The 21,039-nt window shown below is 34.5% G+C and overlaps 1 protein-coding gene across 2 annotated transcripts; it reads right to left on the reverse strand.

Annotated features, from left to right (window-relative positions):
- Nucleotides 1-2,980: 2,980 nt before the first annotated feature.
- Nucleotides 2,981-5,610, reverse strand: LOC107886409 (calcineurin B-like protein 9). Of its 2 annotated transcripts, none has more exons than XM_016810362.2 (9): nucleotides 5,472-5,610; nucleotides 5,048-5,169; nucleotides 4,736-4,818; nucleotides 4,552-4,611; nucleotides 4,002-4,110; nucleotides 3,860-3,912; nucleotides 3,603-3,683; nucleotides 3,362-3,447; nucleotides 2,981-3,275 (listed from the first exon to the last, which is right to left on the reverse strand). In XM_016810362.2, the coding sequence occupies exons 2-9, from the start codon at nucleotides 5,112-5,114 to the stop codon at nucleotides 3,212-3,214; spliced, it is 603 nt and encodes a 200-aa protein (XP_016665851.1). In that variant the 5' UTR covers nucleotides 5,115-5,169; nucleotides 5,472-5,610; the 3' UTR covers nucleotides 2,981-3,211. The 2 variants fall into 2 exon arrangements, with proteins under 2 accessions (XP_016665851.1, XP_016665850.1); XM_016810361.2 differs by having other exon boundaries at nucleotides 3,362-3,474.
- Nucleotides 5,611-21,039: the final 15,429 nt, after the last annotated feature.

A 21,039-nucleotide genomic window follows, 5' to 3' on the forward strand; every position in this document is an offset into this window, starting at 1 on the left:
TCGTAGAACCCGGCCCGATTTGTACATTTCTATCGTCGCGTACACTATCAATGACACCTTCGTGTCCCACATGTCACGGTTGTCCAACACTTCCGGCGAGATGCAAGATATGATCTTGAAGTCGTCATATGACATCCATTCAAACTGAAAAGCATAAATTGTAAATATCATTACGTATTGATTATTTTTAAAGAATCATTGCATAATTAATATAGGTTCGAAAACGATAGGAAATTAAAACCTTGGTTTTTTAGTATTGATCTAACAACACCTTAATGTCTTCCAACTTGTCGGGTAGTACCACGTAACTCGACTAATGGTTGCACATGTACAAGTGATATATTAGGCGAATATAAAATAAATAAAAACATTTACTGCATAAACTACATATTTATTAATAAATGATGTTTACCTTGTCACCAAAGGGAACGTGTATGGGTCGGTGACTCTAAGGCGTAGAAACGGTATTCTCCACCAGACCCACGAATGCAATAGCAATAAGCAACCATCGATCGACATCTTATCCAATTGCATTGCCCGACAAAGCTCCTAGTATAACATTAACAACACGACAGATACCCAACTTAGTTTTGCGCATCCTCTGAAGTCCATTAAATGTAGAAGCCATCTTACGTGCACCAAATTTCTAGATTTATCAGGTATTAAAATGCCCTCGATTAACCTCATGATCAATGCCTGGGCGTACTGTTGAATGACCTCCTCCATTGTATTGTCGGGAAGCTTATCAAAATTTTTCTCCAACCAGTTGGTCGATATCTGATCACCTTCGAACATGTTCGGGACTTTCCTCACATTACCAGGTAGAGGTCCACTTTCCCCTAAACCACCGATGATTCCGTGATGACTGGCCCATCCACCGACAGATTGAGTTATAACGCTACATCCTCAAGTGTGATTGTACACTCATCGTATGGAAGGTGAAAAATGTGTGTTTTGGGCTTCCATCCTTCCACAACGCGTTGATTAATGTGGGATTGAGTTTGCAACCTCCTTGCATGCGAGACGCATGCAAGAATCCAACCTCTTGCAGATACCCACGAATTTCAAGGGTCAGAGGCTCCCCCGTATTATGTATGAACATCTCCAGCACAAGATCGTTCGCCTATTTATAACATAAAAAAATATTTAGATTTATATAAAAAAATTAACACAATTAATTAAAAATAACGAAAATTTACAAATAACGAATTACCATTGCTAATTGGGCAGTGGAAATATGGTTGCTGTCGAAGCAGATTAGAGAGGCGTCCATTCTCGAGAAATTGATCCGAACGAATAAAATACAATATAATTAAAAAATAATATTTTAAAATATAAATATAAATAAATTTTGAATAAAAAGCTTGAGAGAGTTGAGAGAATTTGAGAGAAGGATGTGAATGAAAAAAATAAAATTTGAGGGTATTTATAGGTTAAAAAAAGTACTATTGGGTTTTAAAATTTTTTTTACCATTTGGCACGGAAATGGTTAAAAAGTCGTTGCAGTTACCATTGAGGGAAAGCATGTTCAGCTGTGCACGCTTTACTGTCATCTGTGCAAAAAGCACACTCAGCTAGATGCGTTTTCTGTTTCTGTCTCCTAAAATCGGCTTATTTCCCTAATTAAAGTTAAAATTGGCCTAAAGATCTAATTAAAAATTAAAATCAGTTTATAGCCCTTATTTAGCCTTAAAATTGATATTTAAAAAATACCAAATTAAAAGGAGTAATATATATGTCGTTTTTTTTAATATTTATGGTTTTAGGGTTTCTTTTATATTTGTGAGAATATGTTATTTTTAGAGAGAGAAAGTGAAATCTCCTTTGGTTAGATGTCTAAATATTAATGTTTTTGTCCATGAGTCAGGTTTGATTACTTTTCTACTTACATTTGTATTTTTAATTTCATATTGCTTTAAGCTTTTTTTTTAAATTAAAATAACACATTAGTTTTTTTGGTTAGATGATTAGATAATTGTGATTTTATTTTTGACTCCCGGGTTCAATTCCTCTTATAAGCATTTTAATATTTATTTTTTATTTCATATTGTTTCAAGTTTTTTTATTTTTAATTAATGCTTATAATTCATAAATATATTAATTATTAATATATTATAATTAATATATCATTTTTTGGTTCTATGTTTTTTTAAAAACATGTTGTTCGTATTATTATGTTTAAATATATATTAAAAATTATAAAAAAATAATGTTTACATCAAGAATGAATCTAAACAGATAGTTATCTAAGTTCAAATGCATTTAAACAACAATTTATCCAAATTCATTATAAGTATATTTTTTTAATTCTTTTATAAGTATATATATTTATTATTTTATTATTAAAGCTAATTTAGATATATGTAGATTCAACGTAAGTATTAATTTCTAAAAAGGAGTAATTATTCTATCCACGTGAAGTGGAGGAAAAAAACTCTAAAAATAATTGGTCTAAAATGCTAGACCATAAAAACACATACCATCATCTTTGTAAATTATTATTTTTAACTTTATTAAGGTGGTAGTACGATGCGATACGTTTAGTTTACTTTTGTCTCACACTACAATATCTAATTTAACCGGCATCGATATTTTTACAATAATCGCAAATAAACATACCATCCATCTAAACCCAACCTTAGCAATGAATAGGATAATATCCCCAATTAAAATGGGTCTCAAAAGGGAAAAATAGACCTTTGTTAAAGATGAACACCAAGGAGACATGTTTGGTACAAGGTCTTGGGTAATGGGGTGAATAATCATTTTGCAGATTTATGTATATGCTTAAGCGAGACAGGACCAAAGTCGCTTTAAAGTTGAATGCAGTAGATCCAACAAGTCTAGATATTGTTAGGAGGTTTGTCATTAACTGCTTCACCAAGGACCACAACATTTTTTTTCCTTCAACTCAATCATCATTTTGTCTGATCCAAGCGGCACCATCCCAAATTTGTCCATATGTTTGACTTGGAACATGTAATAAAATCTAACTCCCAACTCATATTTCCCACTAGAAAAATTATTTGATTACAAATGGAGAAGACCCGAATGGGTCAACTTGAATGCCTATGCAAATTCAGTATACCACTAACCAATCCTAACCATATTTAGGGCTTTTAGCCACAAACTTTGTTCACATAGAGAAGCTCAATGTCACAAACAAATCCTACAAACAACTGTCTTTCGACTCTATGAACAAACTCCCTAATCACGCAGCAACCTCGTCTACTTTGGAATTAAAAACAAAGCTTGGAAATGCTGTTGTTATGTCCCTGCATTATTCGTATTACAGAAAGGATCAGCTCCCGGGCCAGTATCGTTTCTAGGTACATTGGGTATAACATTGTTAAACACATACCTCAAGTAGGGGAGAGTCATGATTTTCAACAACGATGGATTACGGGCAACCAAGTTTTGCCATTCTAATATATCTATCTTCCCATCCTGTTTAATGTCGGCATCCAAGAATGTCTGTTCATAAATCCACACATCTCAATAAAATGTTACATTAAGTAAAATTCCACCAACAGAGTTACGATACAAATATTCATATCAGCTAAGACTACCAAAATATTCTGCTTTACCACAAACGTTCTCACCTTATCAAGAATAGCCTCAATGATTTCATCGCCCAACTTCATTTCAGATTCACATAAAAGTGCAATCAGCATTAGCTTGACCTGCAAAAATCACGTGAGATAAAGTTGCCTACAAAGAGGTTTGTGTAAAGACATGGATGATCTGTAGCAAACCTATAATATTTTAAACCAGTCCTGGTTTAAATAATGCAACTGAATGAAAATATAAATCAAAATGATATATATAAAAAATAAAAAGCATATCAGGCCTCAAATACCTCATTACGCTCAATAAAACCCGTTCCATCCATGTCATAAAGTTTAAATGCAACTGCATTGTAAAACCATCAAATTAAAATTGAGATGCTAGATTGACATATGTTTATGCAATTCAGATTATTATACCAACTGTTCACTTACAATCAGTCTTCTCCTCTTGGGAAGCGTTTGGATGGAAGATGTTGAGTGCTCGAACAAAGTCACCAAAATCAATGACTCCCTTCTTCTTGGCATCAAACAAATCAAAGATCTGCATGTATTAGAAGGTTGCATAAACAAAACTAAACCAAAGCTTTAAATAGTTCACCGCAATACCCAATGCCAGCTTGAAAGCAAGAATATGATGACCATAAAAACCAATGTTAAAAGCAGTTGACAAAGGTTGAACCTTTATTCAAAACAAAACAGCCTGAACCTCTTTACAAATAAAAGAAACTAGATTACTAAATCTTGCATGTAATAATAGGACAGAGAGGCATCTCTCATGAAGCATTAGGATTATAAACATAATATTTCTACAAGATAAAAGTAACAAAAATGCCCTAAAAACAAAATTTGACTCTATAGATAATCATGCAGCCAGATTCACTTGTTGCCGGCCATCACATGCCCCTCAAACATAACTTAGACAAAAGCATAATGGAAGTAATATTTAATTTCCATAAAGATATAAAGCAACAAAATATATTACCCGATTTGCAAAAATGTTTTCCTTCTTCTTATTCATAAACAGGGCTAATTGAAACTCTTCCTGCATATACAACAGCAATGTCATGAAAACCATTCAACACATCAGACATGATAATCTTTATCTCAAACTACATTAAAGAAAAAGTAAAAAAACCCTGGTTGATACAGGAAGCGCAGAATTGTACCTTGTTAATCAGCCCATCATCGATCACAGAACTGCTTATGCTCTTGAATAGCTCAAAGAGTGCTTCAACTTCACTAACAGTAACTGCATATGTAAGCAAAACCAACTAATTAAATTAAGCCGATTTGTCCAGGAAATAAGATTTTCGAGGTCATGAAGAAGCAACAATAAACAAAAAATTATTTCGAAAATTGTATTGCATGAGTGTGTTTTTAAAAATGCTCAAAAACGTTAGTGTTTCACGTCGTGAAACAAATCAAACAATTGGGTGCACATCCAATGAACAAAAAATTCTAGTAATTTGCTAACTTACAGGCAGTTTGAGAAGCGAGTTCAATAGGATCTTCGTGTCTTGTTACTTTAGAATGAAAGCAGCCCATTTACCGGGAAAATGGCGGTTCTAGACTAAAGCTCCTGTGCTTTACAATGTTCTCCCTGTAAAAACATTTTAAACCCTTCATATTTATTAACAACAGTTATTAAAAATCGAATACTCAGCTTTGAAATCAAAACAAATAAAATATTAGAAACAAAAAAAAAATCCTAAGGCTTTCAGAAAAAAACTATCGACATTGTGCTGAAAACATAAGAAGGATTTCAGATAGCAGTAGAGTAGCGGTGTGATAGCCGCTCCGTCCGCCACCGGTAAAAGATATCAATAGCGGTGTGAACAATTTTTTACGCTAAACTGAGCCGTAACACAAAAATCTTATTACTGTTAGGGTTTCAAAAAATACCTTATATAATTTACTGCTTTGGTCTGTCGGAAAGTTGAAGGCAATTAAGGGACTGGAGGAGTTGGGTATAGGCGGAAGAAGAGAGTTGGTCGGGAATTTTAAAACGAAATTTTAGGAAATCTTCCCTTATATATAATAATTTGCTTAAATAAGAAATTCACCGCCTTTACAATAATCATCCCAGCACGTGGCTTCTTATTTAAAAATTTAGCATAATGAATTTTTTTGGCACTCAACTTTACGAAAAAATCATTTAGCCCTTAAACTTGATTTTTTTTGTTAAGTCATCCTAAAATAGATAGAGAAGTTAATATTTGTTAACTTTGTTAACACGACATATGCATAGATGGCATACGAGTAATTAATTAATTTTTAAAATATCAAAAAATATTTTATATATATTTTTTAATTTTTAAACTTTAAAGAATTAATTAAATGCTGACATGTTTTCTACATGTATACAATGTCAACAAAGTTAAATTTTGGGGTGATTTAACAAAAATACAAATTTAAGGCTAAAAAAGATAAAAAATTAAATGGAGGGCTAAAATGATATTTTTATATAGTTAGAAGGCCTAAAAATTTTCTTATTTTCTATTTATTTATTTGTTTTTACTAGATTTTCTCGCGTGTATCCAAAAAGAATTAATTAGAAATACTATGTATCGTATGACGGGTTGGGTTAATTATTAATTATTGAATAAATTACTTAATTGGTCATTTAATTCTTAAGAGTATTTTTATTTTGGTCACCTACAATAAAATTCTTGTAATTTAGTCACCCGACTTTTAGTCACTTTAAAAATATTTTTAAAGTATTGATTAGGGTAAAAATATTAAGAATTAAAGTGAAAAAGTAGAAAAACTAAAATAATACACAAAAATTGTCAAATTGTACTTGTTTATCCCATTGCCAAAATTTTTACTTTTTTTAAATATTGAAATTTTAAATTTCAAAACATCAAAATAGATTAATTAAATTATTGAAAATTTTTTATCCATTGATAATGTCAACTAATTTGTTACTACAATATTAAAATTAATTAATTTAATCTCTTTTTAAATTTTATTTTATGTTTTTAAATTATTGTTAACGAAATCAACTCAAATAACTTATATTTAATAATTGTCCACGAAACTTAAATTTTTTTTTATATAATCTTGAATCTTTCGTAACAAAAAAAAAATAAAAAGTACTTGCAATTAATTTGAATATTTGAATATTAAAATATACTTCAAGTCTCTGTAATCTTTGTATATTTGAAATTTTAGTATTAGTACTTTTATTTTTAGAAATTTAGTCCCATTTTTCAAATTTAAAAATTTAAATCTAGTTGTTAACACCATTAAATTCTTCTGTTAAATTCATTGTTGTAACATTTTAAAATTAAAAAAAATTACTTAGTAGCCATATAACAAAAAAAACATTCCAATAAATTTGAATTTAACAAATAATTTTAATAGTATTTATACCTCTTAAAAGTTGCATCAACATTTTAATCAAAATAAAGTATTTGAGTTAATCAATGACATTGTAAAAAAATAGAGGTATCGAAGAAAGATAAAGGTTGAATCTTAAATTTGAGTATAACATAAAAAACAGAATTGAAATTTTACCATTATTATATAATCTAAAATTTGAGTGTACCATAAGGATTGAAATTGAAATTTTATATACATAGTTACGTAGATGATGGAAAATAAATATAAAAAAGTTCCCACCTTAGAAGGAATCAAAGATTTTCCTCGAGAATTACACTAAACGATGATCGGATTCTCAAACATTCACAAAATATGTGTAAAAAGGACTATAGTTTCAGTCTTATTTTTCATTTATGATTATATAATTTTACTAGTTAATGTATACCAGAACTCATTTGATAAAATTTTAGTTTTAGTCATCAAAATATTAAAAATGTTGAGTAATTTTCTATGTGCCTCGTTAAAAGAAACATTCAAATATTTATACATATTATCACTGTTTATGACTTAACCCCACTATTCATATAACTGACACTCTGAGTAGGCCTTGAGCATGTTGGACATGTGTATTGTTCCAGGTCGCATGCTGGAGTTCGCGGTCCCTTCCATGCGAACTCCTTGGGTGTATGCAAGTTGGGACCGCGAACTCACTTTGACTTCTGCTGGCTGATACTGCGAGCTCCCTTAACTGTCCTCTCGCTGTAAGTCTCATGTGTATCCATCTAGTGGGGTCTGACAACTCCCTTAATTGTCCTCTCGTTGTACATCTTCTGTGTATCCATTTGGTGGGGTTTGGTCGGGTTGCGGGTAGGCGACCCGAAGCTTATCTGGGTCTCGGGTTGGTGACTATTACTGTATGACAAAAAGTTGTAAACTTGTTATTACAAGAAATCAACAAAGAAAGTGGTTGTGATTGGAGGGCTGGCTCACTTATGATAGGTGGAGAGCCAAAATAGAAAATTGAGAGAGAATGAGAGGAGAGGAATAAGGGATGAGAAGGTTGGGTGAAGTTAGGGTTTTCTTAGAGAGGAAGAAGGAGATCTATTAGCCTTCGTGTTCCAAGATATATATAGGGGAGAGTCATTGCCTAATAGTGTCATGTCATCGATGGGTGATGTGTATAATTGAATAAGTTATATATAATACAGATGGTATGCCTGCTTGCACAATCATCTAGGTAGTAGATCCGTTTGATAGAGGGTTGCGCGTGTACCAAGATCGAGTTGTCAAGTCACGAGAAATTCTTACAAAAACTCTAAACGTTTGGATCTAAAACGAAACAGCAAAACTTAATTAGAATCAATTAGATCTGGAAACTAAAAATCCCCAAATCAATAAAGAACAGCTAAGAATCAAAACACTTATGAATAGATGTTCTTGGAAGCCAAGAACATGAAATTAAGCCCCCAAGATTAACTTCCAATCAGCCAAAACTATCAAAGAACACAAAACAGCAACTAAATTAAAAACAGATTGCGATATCAATGGACACTAGTTCTAGGGATTGGACGGCAAGAAAATGGGGATTTTTGTGAATCAAAAACGTTTCTTTATGTCCAAGGAAGTGCTGAATCAGATCTTGAAATTTGGAATGGCTGAAACAAAACAAGAACAATTAATCCCAAATTATTCCACAAAACGGCACAAGCAGAATTTAATAAAGAAGAATGAACAACAAAAGAATAAAGAAGAGTCCTAAGAAGCCTTGAAATCGATAAAGATTTTACAACTCCCTTCAAACGGCTCTAATCTCCCCTTCAATGAAGAATAATGGCAAGAAGAAGGCTGAAGATGGCTCCCACAATCAAAAAGATTGTTAAAACTACTTCTAAAGAAAACTCAAGAGAAAATTCTTGAAGAACTCAAAGAGAATTTTCACTCAAAGCAAATCTAAAATTTTCAATGTAATTGTAATGTGTGTAACAAGGGTGGTCGGCCATGCCTATAAATAGGCCTTATAACTACTTCCTAATCTCATTAGGAAAACTTAAAAAAAAACCTAATTAACAAATTTAATAGGGAAATTCAGCCAAGGCATTCTAATGGGCTGCTTGGGCCGAATTTTTACATATAATACTCCTAAAGTATAAAAATTAAATTAAACAATTAAAATTTTTACAATTTGGCCACTTTAAAATTTTGGCCTGATTTTCAACTAAGTATGGTTTGACTTCTTGGTTGGGCTTGGAATCCTCTTATTGAGCCTTGCCTTCAAGAACTTGGGCTTGTAGTCCATCTCCTACCGAAATTGGCTCGTTGATGCTCATAACGGAGATCCAGTGCGCTTTGGCTGCAAGATTCGGTTTCTTAGACCAAGATTTCCAATATTTGAAATATTGATTTTCTTGATTCTTGAAATCGCTCCAAACAGCAAAATTGGGCCAAGATTCGGTTTCTTGATTTTCTTGAAAAAAAGAAAGTGAATCTTGATTTTCTCTTTCTTTCGTGTACGCATCTAAGGCCTTTGTGACTCGTATCATTCCCCCTTCCTCAAAAAGATTCGTCCTCGAATCTGAAAAATCAAATGGAGATAAGTCAACCACATTGAAAGTAGAACTTGTAGTCCAAACATAAGCATAACAAAACAAATATAATGCATGCAAATGGACAGATTCAGATTACCATGCAAACAAGCTAATTTACTTACCAATGCCTCGCCAAATATTCGAAACAAAGATGGACATGTTTTAAGGCATTCAATCATCTCAAATTGTTTCCACAAACCATGAATAAATCGCGAGTAATAAATCAAATGGTAAACGTAATAATCACAAGTAGGTATTTGAAAAGGTTCACACGGTTCACAGAGTTACACAATTATACCATGCAGTAATCAACGGTCTATAGATTCACTCACACATGCATTATCAAAAACAAGAATCTTTTTATCAACCATCAAAACAGATAGATCATCACTAAATAAAATAGGACAATCAAGCATGTTTCGATCTAAGTGTTTTACAAAAATTAAATCATCAACACGATCTTTGTCATTATCCGAGGAGTACAAAAGTGTTTCAAAAGTTTCAAGCATCTTACCTTTATAAGCAGAAGAAGAAGGGTTGATTTTACCTTTTCCATTTAATACAAACCTTCACTCATCGGGGGCATAGTGTAGTCGAAGCTCTGTTGTTGAGTTAACCTTTTTCAAATGGAACTCAAACTTCATGTACAACCACCTAAACTGTTTAAGGCACGAATATAAATTGAAAACAAATTTGGCAAATTTCGTTACCTTATTCACCAAAATAGATTTGCACAAATTCGCGGATTTTATACAAGGCAAATCAAGATAATCACAACTCACGCTTCCTTTCGTAATGACTTTATCAACCACAATCGAAGAATAACAATTAATCGGATCAAAATGAGGGGATCTTTTAATAATTAAGTCACCAAAAGTTTTATCAATAATTTTCAAATCTGCACGGGACTCGGTTGATAAAATTTCCTTACCTTGCTTACCTTCGGGCTCATGTAGTGTGATTTCATCTTTGCCTATGTTGATCGTATGAAAGCGTCTTTCATCGGAAAGGTATTGAAGTTGGAAGTTATCTTTCATATGTGGCCAATGGAAGTGTTCTATCCCACACAAATGTGGTAAACCTTTAGGGGCCTTACTAAAAACATCCTCATAATCCTGCGAAAAACATTGAAACACACTAGGCAAATTTTCATTAATGTTAGATAGAGATAAATAATTTTGCCTAAACCTCACAAGGATACAAGGCTGTTCATTGAATAGGTCTCTCCGCACATCTTTTTTTGTAGCAGTTAAATTTTTCACTCTATTTTTACCACTTGTGGATTCACTCACCTTTGGGCCATTTAAATTTTGACTTTTTTCACTACTAGCCTCTTTTCTCTCTGTCTTTTTTATTTGTCCTTTCTCCCTCACCCCCTTACAAAATTTCATCATTTTTAATTGATCTTTATATACATCGCTGGGATTTAAAGGAGCAAGAGTGAATTTTCGGCCTTTAAACACAAGAGAGTATCTATTAAGCTTGCCTTGGTGTGTAACATCACGATCAATTTGCCAAGGCCGTCCAAGGAGCAAGTGTGTCGCATGCATTGGGACCACATCACACCATACCTCATCCTCGTAATTCCCAAGCTTAAAAGTGATCAAGGATTGTTTTGTAACTTTAACTTTTGAGCATTCATTAAGCCACTGAAGGTGATACAGCTTAGGGTGCTCGATACAAGGTAACTTTAAGGAATCCACCAAATAGCTGCTAACTACATTCGAACAACTCCCACTATCAATAATAATTGAACATAAGTTACCTTTTATAAAACACCTAGAATGGAAAATATTGGTCCTTTGGTTATCACAATCGTCTCTCATTTGGATGTTAAGGGTGCGGCAGACTACCATCTTATTTTTTTTCTTTTTTCTTTTGAAATACCTGTAAAACAAATACTCAACACTCAAAAGAAAAATTAGCAAACCTCACCGTTAGTCACTCAAAAAAAAATCAAATTCTCAATGAGGTAGAATTTAGTCTTGTGAATTCTTTAGTAGAGTCTATATCAACCAATCAGAAAGTGTATGAACCGAAACTACCAAAGAGTCCTAATTTGCACTAAGATGCCAAAACTGACGAGACACCAATTAATTTGTGTTGCACTGAGGAAGAATTGTGTACACCTTAAAATCCTACTAACACAAGAAACAAGAAGGTGTTAGATAGTGTAAAGGAAGAATAAAGGCAAACAAATGAAAACCTACAGCTAAGAATTAATAAAAATTGCTGAAATCGAAAAACCCGAAAAACTACGGAGTAACTTGACAACTTCGTTCGAGGTGTTCCTAATCTCAAAAAATCACGAAATTAAATATGAAATGTCCTTAAATATTTAATTTTCAATCTGGAAAGTTTGGGCACCAAACTCAACCCGCTGAATCTTTTTTAAAATTTTTATTGGATTTTGTATTTTTCAATTTTTTTGACTTTTTCGACTAACTTTTTTGTGGGAAATTTTTTTATATTCAATCACAGTGCCACAAATATGTATTTAAAATTTCAGATCAATCGGACAACATTTACCCACTCAAATAATTTTTTTTTGAAAAAATTTTCTGGGTAAAACTGCTGTTTGTAATTTAAAAAATAGAGATCAGTTTAGAAATCAAACCAAGAACACCTAAAACGCCCAAAATCTGATACCAAATGATAGAGGGTTGCGCGCGGACCAAGATCGAGTTGTCAAGTCACGGGAAATTCCTACGAAAAATCTAAACGTTTGGATCTGAAACGAAACAGCAAAACTTAATTAGAATCAATTAGATCTGGAAACTAAAAATCCCCAAATCAATAAAGAACAGCCAAGAATCAAAACACTTATGAAGAGATATTCCTGGAAGCCAAGAACACGAAATTAAGCCCCCAAGATTAACTTCCAATCAACCGAAACTATCAAAGAACACAAAACAGCAACTAAATTAAAAACAGATTGCGAAATCAATGGACACTAGTTCTAGGGATTAGACGGCAAGAAAAGGGGGATTTTTGTGAATCAAAAACGTTTCTTTATGTCCAAGGAAGTGCCGAATCAGATCTTGAAGTTTGGAATGGCTGAAACAAAACAAGAACAATTAATCCCAAATTATTCCACAAAACGGCACAAGCAGAATTTAATAAAGAAGAATGAACAGCAAAAGAATAAAGAAGAGTCCGAAGAAGCCTTGAAATCGACAAAAATTTCACAACTCCCTTCAAACGGCTCTAATCTCCCCTTCAATGAAGAACAATGGCAAGAAGATGGTTGAAGATGGCTCCCACAATCAAAAAAGATTGTTAGAACTACTTCTAAAGAAAACTCAAGAGAAAATTCTTGAAGAACTCAAAGAGAATTTTCACTCAAAGCAAATCTAAAATTTTCAATGTAATTGTAATGTGTGTAACAAGGGTGGCCGGCCATGCCTATAAATAGGCCTTATAACTATTTCCTAATCTCATTAGGAAAACTTTAAAAAACCTAATTAACAAATTTAAGAGGGAAATTCGGCCAAGGCATTCTAATGGGCTGCTTAGGACGAATTTTTACATATAATACTTCTAAAGTATAAAAATTAAATTAAACAATTAAAATTTTTACAATTTGGGCCACTTTAAAAATTTGGTCTGATTTTCAACTAAGTATGGTTTGACTTCTTGGTTGGGCTTGGAATTCTCTTATTGGGCATTGCCTTCAAGAACTTAGGCTTGTAGTCCATCTCCTACCGAAATTGGCTCGTTGATGCTCATAACGGAGATCCAATGCGCTTTGGCTGCAAGATTCGGTTTCTTGGACCAAGATTTCCAAGATTTGAAATCTTGATTTTCTTCATTATTGAAATCGCTCCAAACAGCAAAATTGGGCCAAGATTCGGTTTCTTGATTTTCTTGAAAACAAGAAAGTGAATCTTGATTTTCTCTTTCTTTCGTGTACGCATCTAAGGCCTTTGTGACTCGTATCACTGTTGCATGTCAGTTGTCACCATACACAATAATGTGTAGTCCTACTCTAAAATTCTCATTATTGAAATTATACTAGGTTGTTATGCTTTAATGGTCTTTGAAGGAGTATAGTAGATTGCTTATAGTGGGTGGACTCTCAATTGGCTTGAGTGAGATACATAGATGATGGGTCATAAATGATTGAATAGAGGGCCATCATAAAATGTAGGAAAAGGCAGCCACCCATAGGTGGCACTAAATATAAATTTACAATATTTTATAAAACAAATATTGACCGTGCATATCAAATATAGATAAAATCTTTTGATAAAAGTATAAAAAAATATTTAATTTTTTATTCTTAATTTATAATTATCATAATACAAACTATTGAACATTTATATATTTTTTTAATTTTTGTATTGGAAGGGCCCAATTTTGCCCTGCCCAACACACAGAAATAAACCCAATAAACAAAAAATAATAATAAAAGTCTATTTACAACAAATATGACCCGATTAAACCTAGTAAAAAGGATCGGTGGCGACTCTATTCTCGTTTTAAAATAAAAAATTGATTTCAAAAAAAGGTTTCGACAGCTTGGCAACTCCACTGAGGAAAAAAAATAAGAGAGTCAAGCCACGAGTTGATTATTTTTTGGTCTTTTTATTCAAAGTTGATAATTTGATTTAAATTAACGATCCATTTATTGCATTTTATCCTTCATGTTTTGTCTTTGATATCTCGAGTTATATAGCAATCTAGTATATCTGTTTGAAAGTTTCTCTTTGTATGTTTTCACATATATTGCATTGCACAATCGTTTCATTTTGGCCTTTCTTAAGTGAGAGTGAGAATCTATTCCTTCGTGAGGTCTTCACCTCCGTATAGGATAATGGATTGCTTTCGGGATACATCCGTACCTATGTCTTCGTGAGATCTTCATCTTCGTATATCCATAGGGAAATGTATTCCCCTGAACTGAACTCGGTCCGTATGAGCCTATAATGGGTGAGGATTGAGGAATCTGCTGGTTCAGGTACCCTTAATTTAGAACCAAACAGCATATAATGAGCCCTAAGAACCTACCTTAGGTAGAACCATACCAAACCTCTAGTGGTCACCTGAATAGATGTTCTATTTATTATTTCTTGCTTTGTATGAAATGTACTGACTTGTTTCGCTTTGTTTTGGCTGTAATTGCATTACATTTTCATCATAAAAAAAGGTGTTGATTCACATTCAATTGCTAAATAAAGAGCTTGTCATGGAAAAGAGATTTCTTAATAAAGTAGAAGACAACGTGGCCGTACGAATACGGTCTGAGAAAACACAACAAGAGAAGGGCGACAACCTGACCAAGAGGTATATGTCAGAACTTTGGGATTTCACTCGCATCAGTGTAACTCAGAATAATCTCCGAGAGATGAAAAATATATAGGACCAGTGGGATGACAAAATCAAACAGTTATTCTACCGTGAGTATGGTGATTTGTCATATTTACTCGATGTCAAAGTAGATAAGCACTTATTTCGAGCTTTTTCCCAATATTAGAATCTCGCCTATAGCTGCTTCACTTTTGGGAAGGTAGACTTGGTGCCCACCGTAGAAGAGTACACAACTCTGCTCTGTTGTCCGAGGATCCAAGCTGACAAAGCTTATTCTAGATCCGCCAACGTCCAGACATTTTTAAAGAGGCTAATGAGCATAACTGGGATGAGTGAGTAATGGGTTGCGGTCTGGATTAAACAAAAGGGAGATAGTAAATGAATCCAATGGAAAAAGTTTACGGGATTTGATCTTGACACATCTGGATACGAAGAAAAGAGCCGACGTATTCGCTTTGAGTATTTACGGGTTGGTTATCTTTCCCAAAGTACTAGGGCACATAGATGATGCAGTTTCAGATTTATTTGACCGGCCTGACAAAAGGGTCACGTCTGCCCCTGTAGTTTTGGCTGAAACTTTTAGATCTTTAAGTACGTACCAAAGAGTAGGTGAAGGAAGATTTATCGGGTGTGAGCAACTTTTGCTAGTTTGGTTTTATAGCCACTTTTAGAAGGTAGAAAATGTCTCTTATCGAGTATTCACCGTTAACTACTCTCCGTTGAAAGATTTCGTGGCTGCCTCAAAGTAAGACAACATTTCTGAAGAAAAGTGGATGGCAATTCTCCATAATCTCCAAGACGAAGACATTGAATGGAGGGCCCCTTAGATGATCCCTGATAAAATATTGTACCGATGTGGAGACTTCGACTATGTCCCTCTACTCGTGATATAGGGAGCTGTTGGATATGCCCCTCTACTTGTATTGAGACAGTATAGGTCGAGGCAGTTCATACCAGTAACGCAAGGATTGGCTCAATGTGAGTTTGCATACAAAGGTGATAACTACAAAAAGAAGGTTCATGAAATATCGAATGCTTGGAACCAAACTCACAAAATGAAGAGGTTTTTTGTGAAACTCATGACAACCCCAGAATATGATTGGTGGTGGGGTAAAAGAGTCAATGGTAATGTCTTTTCGACGAGCCAAGAAAGTACCCAACCAATAGAAGAACAATTGCAAGCGATCCCGTCTAAATTAGATATCGTAAAGAAAGACTTCGAAAAGAAAAGTTTGGAGCTAGGGAAAATGATAGAAATGTTGGAAGAGGAAAAGGTTCAGCTAGGATTAGACATCGACATTCAGAAGTTAGAAGCTGAGAAAATGAGAAAAAGAAAGAACAGGGCTGAGAAAGACTCGGATAACTTAAAATAAGATTATAAGAAACTACGTTTGTCGATAAGGACTGCAGGGTTGGGTACAACATCAGAACAATTACGGCAAGAAATCCAAGAAGAAAATATTAGAGTTGATCAGTGGGAAAAGAAATTCCAAGATGCTCGAGCTCGAGAAGATGCTTTAAAAAGGGATTTATTAGAAAGCTGAAAGTGAAAAGGTTTGATTGAGAGCCTAGGTAGCAGAATTAGAAAGGTCACTGTATCAATATCGTAGTCACAACTCCATGATTGGGTTGAAAGCAAGCCTGAATAAGATTGAAGATTTGAAGGGAAAGATAGAAGAGCTCGAGCTCGCACTGTAAAATTGTGAACCTCAAGTTGAGCTTCTTGAAACGAACACTGAACATTGGAAAAAGTAACTTCAATGCTCTCAAGGTTAGATTAGGGATAGAGATCACGTCATGGGTGAAACTTTAATTCAAGTACGGGAAGTAGCTGACCATTTGCAAACACTAGCAGTTCAGGCTGGCATATTGAACTTGAGATACAAGTCAAAATCAGATCGAGGCCGAGAATTAGCTTGGCTCCTTAGGAAAGTCAAGGCTTTGAGTATTAGGACAATGTCGTATATGTAAAATATATCCGTTTTATGTAAAGAGATTTGTTTTCTAGAAAAGTTGTTATAATAGAATTGAATCAAAATCAATACCTCTTTTTACATTCATTTTTCATTCATCAGCATTACATTTCATCATATGCATTAAATTTCATAAAAATACCCTAATTAATCAAAATTATGACAATTACCCTAGAAACCAACAAGAATTTTCCAACCCAATATCGTTATGGTACCCGCGGTAAAACCAAAGCCATGGATCAAAGGTTAGAGGGATTGGAACAAATTTAGAAAGACGTGCAAGGTCAGTCGCAAGCGCAGCTGTAGGAATAATTAGCTAAAGTACAGTAAGACATGGGGGATCAAATACAAGAGTCCCAACAAAGTATGACAAGCCAGTTGACCATGTTGTTGGCCGAAGGGATCAAAAAAGGGAAAAGTAATATGATTAACTCTGTGGATGATAATGAAGACCCTACATAACGCTCAAGCTTTACCCCGGTGAAAGTCTAAGCACAACTAGACCACAACAATATCAGGTCGGCACCTCAGCATCGGTGAACTACCCAACGGGTTCAGGTTTCAATCTCGGAGGTAATCTGACCAACCCCGTCGTTCCAAATTTAGATGACATGACGGAAATGGATAGAGCAAAAGTAGAATTGCCAAAACAGCCAGAAGATCAATGCAAGTGGTTAGAGAAGAAATTCAGAACTATGAAGAATGTTGATTACCTTTGCGGGGTTGATGCTACGAAATTGATCTTAGTCTCAGATCTAGTGCTCCCGTCAAAAATCAAGACTCCAGAATTTAAAAAATACAATGGGACTAGTTATCCTGAAACTCATATCACAATGTTCTGTCGAAGAATGACGAGATACGTTAATAACGACTAATTATTAATCCATTGCTTCTAGGATAGTTTGATCGGGTTGGCTGCCAAATGGTGCAATCAGTTAAACCGTGCTAAAATCCACTCATGGAAAGACTTGGCACAGGCTTTCATGAAACAATATAGTCATGTGACCGACATGACATCCGATAGAATTACGCTACAAAACATAGAGAAGAAGCAAAATGAAAGCTTTAGACAATATGCTCAGAGATGGAGAGAAGTGGAAACACAAGTCCAGCCACCTCTTCTAGATAAGGAGACAACAATGCTCTTCATAAACACTCTGAAAGCATCGTTCATTAATCACATGCTGGGAAGTGCTACTAAGAGCTTCTCAGATGTAGTAATGTCCGGAGAGATGATTGAAAATGCAGTAAGGAGTGGGAAAATAGACGCGGGGGAAAACGTTAAAACATCTGCCTCGAGAAAAAAAAATGAAGTAAACACCGTGAGTATGTATAATAAAAGCTATTCAAAATCAATCACCATAAGCCAACCAAGGACTGTGACAACCAGCCATCAAGGCCCTTCGAGGTAAGAAATTTAAGCCTAAACACGAAAAAAATCTAATTCATATCCATCTCAATGACATAGAAAGTTATATCAAAATTTGTTCAACACGCATGTGGTATCCCTGTTTTACTTAAAACCCATAAAACCTCCGTTCTCAAAATGGTATGGTGTGAATGCTCAAAGCGAGTACCACGTAGGAATAACGAGACACTCAATTAAGAGATGTACTACATTCAAAAAGTTGATTGAGAGGTTCATCAAGATGGGATTATAAGGTTCGATGATCCCTCAGGACCTAATGTGGCAGGAAATCATTACCCAGTTATTCTAACCAAGGGGAAAACGCAATAATTGAGAGTGGAGAAAAAAAGACTAAAACTGACGTTGCAAAAGTGAAATCCCCACTAAAATGGGTCTGGCAAAAAATGATAGACGTGAGATTCATCATTCAAGATTCAGAGGAGGTACCTAAAAGAGTGATGAGCTATTGTGAGTTCTACGCTAAAGAAGGTCATGAGATCCAAGAGTGTACCGAATTCAGAGTTCTGGTGCAAAGTTTGATGGATAACAAATAGTTGAAATTCTTTGAAGATATCAATGGATCGGAAGGAGGAGATGTTTGCATATCAGAGGAAGGATCAACGGAGAAAGTTTACAAGGCTAACTGACCGGTGATGATTATTTCATGACCAAGAAGTAATGAAATGGGAATACAAGCTGTACCAAGAGTCATAATTCAGAAACCCGTGACTTTTCTCTACAATGATAGCAAAAAGGTTGCATGGAATTATGACCGCAAGTGATGATCCCAAGAGAGGAGAACTCGGTTAGTAATTTAGAAAAAGGTCAGGATATTGGTTTCTTCACTCGTAATGAGAGGCACTATGACCCTGCAAGTGTGAGAATCGAGCCCATTAAGGAAAACTCTGGCAGTTGAGCATAAGAAAGAAAAACGGCTAGACGTGAATCACCTGTTAATAAGCCAGTAACTGAGAATGAGGCTAAAGAATTCTTAAAATTCTTGAAGCATAGCGAGTATAGTGTTGTAGAACAACTACACAAATAACTAGTTCGCATATCAGTACTAGCCTTGCTATTGAGCTTAGAGACACATCGTAGCGCATTGATGAAGGTGTTAAATGAAACTTATGTCACTGATGATATCTCTGTAAACAAGCTAGATCATTTAGTTAATAATTTAAGTGTCGACAATTTCATCTTTTTCAATGATGATGAAATACCTTTGGGGGGCATAGGATCCACAAAGGCTCTACACATCACTACTCGCTGCAAATGATATACATTGCTAGGAGTGTTAATCGACAATGGATCTACGCTGAACGTCTTGCCTCTATCCAAACTAAATAGATTACCAGTGGATAGCTCTCATATGAAGACGTGCTAAAATATAGTGAAAGCATTCGATGGTATAAAAAGGAGGGTGATGGGAATGATTGGAATTCATCTATTATTTGGTCCAAACACATATGAGGTAGATTTTTTGGTAATGGATATCAAACCCTTTTATAACTAATTGTTGGGTAGGGCTTGGATTCATTCAACTAGGGCAATGTCGTCGCCATTGCACCAAAAATTGAAGCTGGTAACAGAGGGTCGACTGGTAACAATAAACGCCGAAGAAGATATCATTGCATACGTTATTAGTGGCGCACCATACGTAGGAGCTGATAGAGGGGAAATAGAATGTTCCTTTCGATCACTAGACTTTGTTAATGCAACTTTTATTGTCGAAAGAAACAAGATCCTAGTGTCGAAAATATCCAAAACCACAAAAGGATGGGCCTACAGTTTCTAGTTGGAAAATGAGCCTTGCTTGGAAGAGGACTCAAAAAATACTTTCAATGAAGAGTCGAGACACCAATACTGGTGGACAAACAAGATCGCTTTAGCTTAGGGTACAAGCTAGATGTGAGGCAAAAGAAGAAGGAGCTGGAGAAGAAGCAAGAAAGAAGAAGAGCGCGACTAAGTGGGTGAGAGGTCAACTAGAAACCGATAATCTTTCCCCATATATCTAAAATGTTCATGTCAAGAGAAATCATTTATCTTGAATGAAAAATTTCAAGAAAAGAAAATGCGAAAGAAATGTTTGGAAATCTAGGCATCAATGCCATATCCGAAGAAGGGATTGGGGAAGAAAACTTATCAGGTATTTGCCCTTATATCCCCAGAAGTGTTCTGAACAATTAGACTGCGAAAGAGATCCCTGTAATTTTTAGAACTAAGTCAGAGTAATGTTCAAAACATATTTATTGCTCTAAGCCTAGGAGCAATAAGAATCCTTTCGTGAAAAAGGCATATGTCCAATATCTTTATTTCAATAAAATGCATCTTTGTGACTCTTTTTAGAAAATATTCTTTTAATTTTTCCATTTCATTCATACTCATACCACACAGATAATTATTTTAGATTCATTTATTTTTTGGATCTTCTTTTATTCCTATAACAGGTCTCCAGATATCAATGATACGGGCGACGTTGCTGCTGACTCAGAGTCTCCTTTTGAGCAGGATATGTGTCCAGAGGAACCTCAAGACTTTGAAGATGATCGAGATTGTAACCTATCTCTTGATTTGTTAAGGATGGTAGAACAAGATGAAAAACAAATCATACCTTACAAAGAGTCAATAGAAATTGTGAGTTTGGGAGGCAAACAATAAAAGAATGAGGTGAATATCGGAGCTTGCATCACTGCAAAGACGAAGTGAGACCTCATTGAGTTACTCCTAGAATTTAAAGATGTCTTCGCATAGTCGTATCAAGACATACCTGGTCTAAGTACTGATACCGTGGTACACCGACTTCTCATAAAGGGAAGAATGTAAGTCAGTTCAATAGAAACTCCGAATCATGAGGCCCGACGTCTTTCTGA

Source organism: Gossypium hirsutum, chromosome D08 (genome assembly GCF_007990345.1).
Source record: "Gossypium hirsutum isolate 1008001.06 chromosome D08, Gossypium_hirsutum_v2.1, whole genome shotgun sequence".
Lineage (NCBI taxonomy): Eukaryota > Viridiplantae > Streptophyta > Magnoliopsida > Malvales > Malvaceae > Gossypium > Gossypium hirsutum.

What these genes read in the sequence shown, in the direction of transcription:
- LOC107886409 (XM_016810361.2), bottom strand. Translation starts at nt 5,114, where the DNA reads ATGGGCTGCTTTCATTCTAAAGTAACAAGACACGAAGATCCTATTGAA. An exon ending in AAAACATTTTTGCAAATCGG is followed by an intron (nt 4,111 to 4,551) that starts GTAATATATTTT and finishes TAATACATGCAG; the next exon opens with ATCTTTGATTTGTTTGATGC. An exon ending in TTGAGGCTATTCTTGATAAG is followed by an intron (nt 3,475 to 3,602) that starts GTGAGAACGTTT and finishes ATTTATGAACAG; the next exon opens with ACATTCTTGGATGCCGACAT.